Below are 6727 nucleotides of genomic sequence, written 5' to 3' on the forward strand. Positions count from 1 at the left end.
AAAAAAAACTAGTGATGAGAAAACAACACCCAAAGCAGCCCTGCAGCAGCAAGCGAGGAGAGGAGGCCGGGAGGCGAGGACGGCACTTGGCCCGGCACACAAAAAGCAAGCCGAGGTCCGCTGGCACTGCCGCCTCCTCCACGGGTCCCGGAGGAAATGCCGTGCCTAAGCGAGGGGGGGGGAGCCCCCCCCAGCCCTGCTCAGCCTGCAGGCACCTCTGCCATCCTGACACCGGGGGGGGGAGGGGGGCACCACAAAGCGGCTGCTGCCGGAGGTGAAGCCGGCCCCAGAGTGCCAGGGAGTGAGGTCCTGCATCACTCTAACAGGAACTCTTTTGACGTTTCAGGCAGACGCTCTGCTTGACAGGATGCCTTTTGAAACGGACATATCGTTCCACTGTGTCTTCTGGCACGCACAGATTCTTGGGCCATGACGGAAGCCGCTGCCAGAGCTGCACAGCCAATCAGATCTCCAACTGCCAACCAGAAGCCCTGCCGGGCAAAAGCCCTGCACCTGGCCCCGCCTACTTCCTAGGGACACCTGGAGGGCACCAGGAGAGGTGTCGGCAGCGGGCCCCGGGGGTGTGTGTGTGTGCTAAGCCACACCTGCTGCCCACTCCTATTCTGCCCGCCCCAGCAGCACAGCGAACCCCTCAGAGGCTCCCTCTGGCTGCTCGGTCAAGACGGGCCCCGGAAGGAGGGACTGCAGTGGCCCCCGGAAACGCCTCCCCCGCCACGAACCTTGTGCGTCTTTCAGGGGTTCCCAGCCTCCGGCTCTTTCCTGGCCGCCTGGGTGAGGGGCCCGCCCTCTGTGCACCCGGCCATGCAGCTTGATGCACCCCAGTGTGGCACCTGTGCAGGGGGCCGCTTACCCCTGCTGTACTTCTCTGCGTGCTGTAACATTTTGCCCCACAATCAGGAAGCATAGGACGCGCAGTGACAGCAGCTGAGGTAAACGAATGACTTTTGAAAACACAAAGTACACGACACGTTCAAAAGAGGATGCAATCATCTGGATATTCTGCACGCGCAGCCTCTGTGTCTGTAAGGAGGGCTGGCCCAATGCATTCTAGTAACCGTGAGAACCCCAAGCAGCCCCACTCAATTAACAGATTAATCAATGTGGTCCACACTCCAACAGAGAGCTCCCATGAAGTCAGCCCTGCGGAACTAAACAGTCCTGTCCATTTCCAGGGAGAAGTTCCTGCAGATGGACAGAGCCTCCTGCACCTTGTGCCTTGGACAGAAAGAACGCCCTCTCGGTCTAGCGCTCAGGTGTCTGTTTTCTTATATAAAAGGATCGGGGGGGGGGGAAATAAAATGGATTACCTCTCTTTCTCTTTCATTCTTAGAGAGCTGCATCTGCTTGAGCATCTGAGACCTCTGTTCCATCACAAGAGTCTTCTCATACGTAAAGGCTGAAATATCATTTTCAAACTGGAAAAGTAAATAAACATTATTCGTACTGAAAAGAAAACAAATTATGCTGCAATCCATTACATTTAGCCAACAAGTATTAACCAATAACTCCTTCAAGGGCAGCTGCGGTAGCTCAAGGGGTTAAGACGCCGAACTGCAGGCTGTGGAAGGTCGGTAGTTCAGCAGTTCAAGACCCGGGTGCCGCATGATGGAGTGAGCTCCCGTCTCTAGTTCCAGCTCCTGCCAACCTAGCAGTTTGAAAGCAAGACATTGCAAGTAGATAAATAGGTACCACTTCGGTGGGAAGGGAACAGTGTTCCATGCGCCTTGGTGTTTAGTCATGCCAGCCACATGACCAAGGAAACGTCTTCGGACAGCGCTGGCTCTTCGGCTTGGAAACGGAGATGAGCACCGCAACCCTAGAGTCGGACTCGACTGGCTTTCGAGCAAGGGAACTTTAATAAAACTGTAGAGCCAAGCTGTTCTATTTTTACCCCCCCCCCCCCGGAAAACTGATGCAGACCCTCACAGCTTTTAACAGGAGACAGTAATTCTTTTAGACCGCTTTACCGGACTAGTGTATTACTCCTGCACGCGAGGAAACAGTGAGGCCTTCTGCTGGTTAGCTTCCATACACTGTCGTGAACGTTAAAAATTACACATCTTTAATAAAACTGTAGAGCCAAAAAATACAAAGATAGACTAATATATCAAATTCACTAAGAAACACTACGGAACGTATCTAAGAAAATACTGCCTTCCTGGAGAATGATGCCACCAGAGATATATTAACACTTTCTGTCTGTGGATTGAATTAGGAGCGTTTGTCTTGCAATTGCAGCGCACCAGAACCGACATGCTGCTACCAAAGCAAACTGGTTAACAAACGGAACCGGCTGCTAAAAGTCAGTGAGAGACCGAGGAGGTTACCTTCCGTGAGGTGAGGAGAGGTCATCAGTGTAGCTCACAACAGTGAGAAAAACCTAAACTGAGTTCAGCAGAGGGTGTGTCATGATTTCAAAGCCATGCACAGCAAGTAGCCTGTCTGCGGAATGCAGGGCAGATGAGGTGAAATCTTCTACTGAACCAGCTCGGTTAAAGGGCATACCCTGTCACATTTCTCTGCTTGACACAAATATCCAGACCGGTATGTGAATTAGAAGTTGTGACTAACCCCACGCTCAAATGCATATTTACATTACTCTTGCACGGGTCATTTATAAATGATCAGAAATATCAACTTGCTTCCTCTAGTGATGTATGAAAACAAGGGAAGACTCTTATCTGCACGGGAATGGCTGCCGCCGTAAGAAGCTGCAGAGCCGGCCGCTGTCTCCGAGAGGGCGTGGCCAACGGGCCAAAAATACCCGAACCGAGGAGTCGGCAGCTGGAGATTCCTGTAACCCAGGAGGTCACCAGAGAGGTCCCTCATCCCACCACTAGTTGACAATGCGGAGGCAAAAGAGAAAGCATCTTCCGGATTTGTCCGATCCTGGGAGTTCTGGGGAGGAGTCCGGGGCTGCAGCGCCCTCCAGGTGGACCCTCCCTGTCATGCCTCAGTGGGTGCTCACCCGTCTCCCTCTCCCCCGCCGCACCCAGGGCCTTACCACAGGCGTCTGGCCCAGAGCCCGGCTCTCCCTCCTCCCTGGCCCTCCATCAGACTGCCTTGAAAAGGCCACTCTGGAAGAGGAGCAACCCCAGGCCCCTCCCATTCCTTTGTCCTTACGTGGGGGCCCTACTGACTGGGTAGATGAGGGTGAGGAGGGGCCTCTGCCCTCTCCCACACCTTTGAGGGCCTGCGTCTCCAGCCCCGCCAGGGCCTTCCCTCCACTGCACCGCCCCTCCTCCCACGCGCTCGGGGTTCTGGTCTTGGGGGCCAACTGGCCACTGCCTCCCATCCGCCGCTGCCTCTCTCTCCCTGGAACCGTCCCCTGCTGCCAGTGTGCTGGGTGGCTGGGACTTGGGCCACTTGGCCACTTGCCCCACCACTCCCTGCTGTGGCTCTGATGGAGCCCGAGTGCCTCTTTGCTAGTGCCACGGGCTCCTGGTGACTCTCCCCTGGCGATCCACCCAGTCGCCACTGCCTGCTGCGTTCCAGAGCTCTGCAGAAGAGCCAGCAACGTGTCCTCCCATCAAGATGAGTGTGCGTGTGTGTGTGTGGGGGAGCAGAGCTGCCCCCAGACAGTATTATTTATTAAATTCTTATTCCTCCTTTCCTGCAAAGAGCTCTAGGATGCATCTGAAATCCCGCTTTCCCCATATTTTGGGCAGATTATACTGAGAAGGATAAAATGTGGTTTGGATCCTATGACTGTTAGGCAGATCTGTAACTGGCTGACAGATCGCACCCAAAGAGTGCTTGTGAATGGTTCCTCATCCTCTTGGAGAGGAGTGACAAGTGGAGTGCCTCAAGGATCTCTCCTGGGACCTGTTTTGTTCAACATCTTTATCAATGAGTTGGATGAAGGGATAGAGGGAATGCTTATTAATATTTGCAGATGATACTAAATTGGGAGGGGTAGCAAATACAGTAGAAGACAGAGTCAGGATACAGGATGATCTTGACAGGCTGGAAAAGTGGGCTAAAACAAATAAAATGAATTTCAATGGGGATAAATGTAAAGTTCTGCATTTAGGTAGGAAAAATCAAATGCATAATTATAGGATGGGGGAGACTTGTCTTGGCAGTAGTATGAGCAAAAAGGATCTTGGGGTCTTACTAAACCATATATCAAACATGAGTCAGCAGTGTGATGCGGTAGCTAAAAAGGCAAATGCAGTTTTGGGTGGTATCAGCAGAAGTATAATGTCCAAATCATGCAAAGTGATGGTATCGCTTTACTCTACTCTGGTTAAACCTCACCTAGAATATTGTGTTCAGTTCTGGGAAGCACAACCAGAACCAACAGGTTGAAATTAAATCAGAAGAGTTTTCGGCTAAACAATAGGAAGAACTTTCTGACAGTCAGAGCGGTTTCTCAGGGAAACAGGCTTCCTTGGGAGGTCGTGGGCTCTCCTTCTTTGGAGGTTTTCGAACAGAGGCTAGATGGCCATCTGACAGCCATGTGGATTCTGTGAACTTAGGCAGATCCTGAGAAGGAGGGCAGGAAGGGCTGCATCGGTGCTTAGTTCTTGTGGCCCTTTCTTACACCCCCAAGGAAATGCTGATTGTCGCTTTGGGGTCAGGAAGCAATTTTTTTCCAGGCTGGTTTGGCCAGGGATCCTGGAGGGGTTTTTTTTGCCATCTTCTGGGCATGGAGCCCTTCCAACTCTATGATTCTATGAACTGAAATCTAGGTCTGCCTTGTCTATCCCACACTGATTCTTTGCAGCAGCAGAATTTTCTGACAGGTCACCCCTTTTTAAAAGTGGCCCTTCAGAAAAAGTAGTGACTGCCCAGAGTGGTTGTAAAAAGTAAATTACAAAGTACAGTGTTATCTGTCCCTCACTGGGATTGCTACTTAATCAAATGTGATCACTAATCAAAGCTTGTTGATGTGCCCTGCCCCTGACCCAGAGGAATCTGCAGCCACAGAACCACATCCCATTGGGAGCACCATGGGGTGACGTCAGCAGCGGGCAACATTGGCTCTCGGAAGCCCAACACTGGCTGGAGGCATCAAGCTCGTCAGCTGGGGAGGCGGAGTGGGGTGTGTGTGTGCGCGTGTCTAAAGACTCAGGGGCTTGGTGGCTGAGGGGGAGGAGCTTGCTCTATAGATGATGCCAGTTAGGTGAGCATTCTGGATAATCAAATGCCAGATAACGAAGCTTACGTGACTATTGTTGAACCCACAGAACCCTGCATCTGAATGGTGGCCAAAGGAGTGCATTGGAACTCCTAAGGGAGACCCACCTGAGCCCTGATACTACACATAAGCCTGATAAAGAGAACAGAGACCTCCTTGTTCTAGCAGACATTTTGGAATGAATAACTGCGGGAGCGGTGGCGCAGTGGGTAAATCCCCTGCATAACTATAACATCTGAACTGCCAAAGCTTTGTCAGTTCTAGCCCCGTGCTGGTGTGAGCAACCAGGCCTGTCCCTAGCTCATCGTCTACCCAGCGATTCGAAAGCTTCGGCAAGTAGATAAATTGGGGACCACCCATAAGGGGGTGGGCACACCACTCCCCTTGGGCGGTGTTAGCTGCCAAGCGAGACATCTGTGGCACTGATCAAAAGAAACTGGAAAAATCTGTTTTGGCATTCCCTGCAGTGGAGCGAATCGGCCAGGTGGTGGCAGTGCGACATCGAGAGCCCTGACGTCATCAGCCAGCCGACAGAAATACATGCTGTCGGGACATGACTGATACAGCCTGCAGAGGGATCCTCCGACCAGCTACAATGTGTGTGTGATTAAATATTGTATGTTGTCTTCCCTATCCCCCACGAATATATTGTTAGGCCATTGTCTTCTGAGTAACTGTAAATCGCTCTGAGCCCGCATGAGTGGGAAAAAGCGATCAATAAATTGAAAGTATTATTATTATTATTGCTTTCCAGCCTTTGGTTTCAATTATCACTGAAATCTTCTTAGGGGTAATATCTAATATACCTATGCTGTATTCTTTTGTTCGTAAATGGTTTTCGGAGTTGTGCTGGGATTCCCATAAGGGCATGAAAAGTGGGGTTAAAACGTATAAACAAGCAGGACCTTTTAACATTTGAGATTTTAAACAGTGTTTATAAGTTGAGAGAAATTTTGGATAGATTTCTGGGCAGAAATATAATACTTTACCATTTCAACAACCTCCACCTCAGCATTAAGTCGGAGATGGTACAAAAACATCTGAAGATCCTTTTTCATCTGAATACTATTGTCGTCCATTTGAGCTACAGTGAAAATGCGCATTTTACATTTTCTCCATACCTGTTAACAGAAATGAACATTTAATTAGAAAAAAAGTGGGTGGGATTTAGTCTAGGTTGTAGGTTTTACTTATGTCTCAAGTTCCCCAAAATTTCATCTAAAAATACTTAACAAGTATGTTCCCAGCAACTGTAATCGGGATTCCTACAGTTATGTGGCTTGCTGGGGGTGGCAGGCCACCCTTTCACCAGTGCTTTCTTCTCTTCTTGAGATTAATTTCCACAGTTTGTTCCACAAATGGTGCTGGCTCTGGCCAGGGACATAACCCAGCAGGGTTATGGAAGAATGTCACTTTAAGACCGCAAGTCATAGTATCGGGGATTAACAGAGCAAATGTCTCTTCCAAAGATCACCATCTTAGAGGTAAGTTTTCTGATGACACCTACTGAGCTGTCACAAAATGGCTGCCTGTTTTTCATCCCCCCCCTCCCTTTTGTAGGGA

General features: G+C 50.3%; 1 protein-coding gene across 1 annotated transcript in view; it reads right to left on the reverse strand.

Annotated features, from left to right (window-relative positions):
* Positions 1-6727, reverse strand: part of LOC107117788 (solute carrier family 12 member 7-like) — a 56204-nt gene that overhangs the window by 28326 nt on the left and 21151 nt on the right. The window contains exons 8-9 of the mRNA XM_015419954.1: positions 6154-6285; positions 1329-1436 (exon numbers count right to left, since the gene is read on the reverse strand). Coding sequence (XP_015275440.1) covers positions 1329-1436; positions 6154-6285 — 240 coding nt within the window. The remainder of the gene's footprint in view (positions 1-1328; positions 1437-6153; positions 6286-6727) is intronic.

Source organism: Gekko japonicus, unplaced genomic scaffold, assembly GCF_001447785.1.
Source record: "Gekko japonicus isolate JY-2015 unplaced genomic scaffold, Gekko_japonicus_V1.1 scaffold4163, whole genome shotgun sequence".
NCBI lineage: Eukaryota > Metazoa > Chordata > Lepidosauria > Squamata > Gekkonidae > Gekko > Gekko japonicus.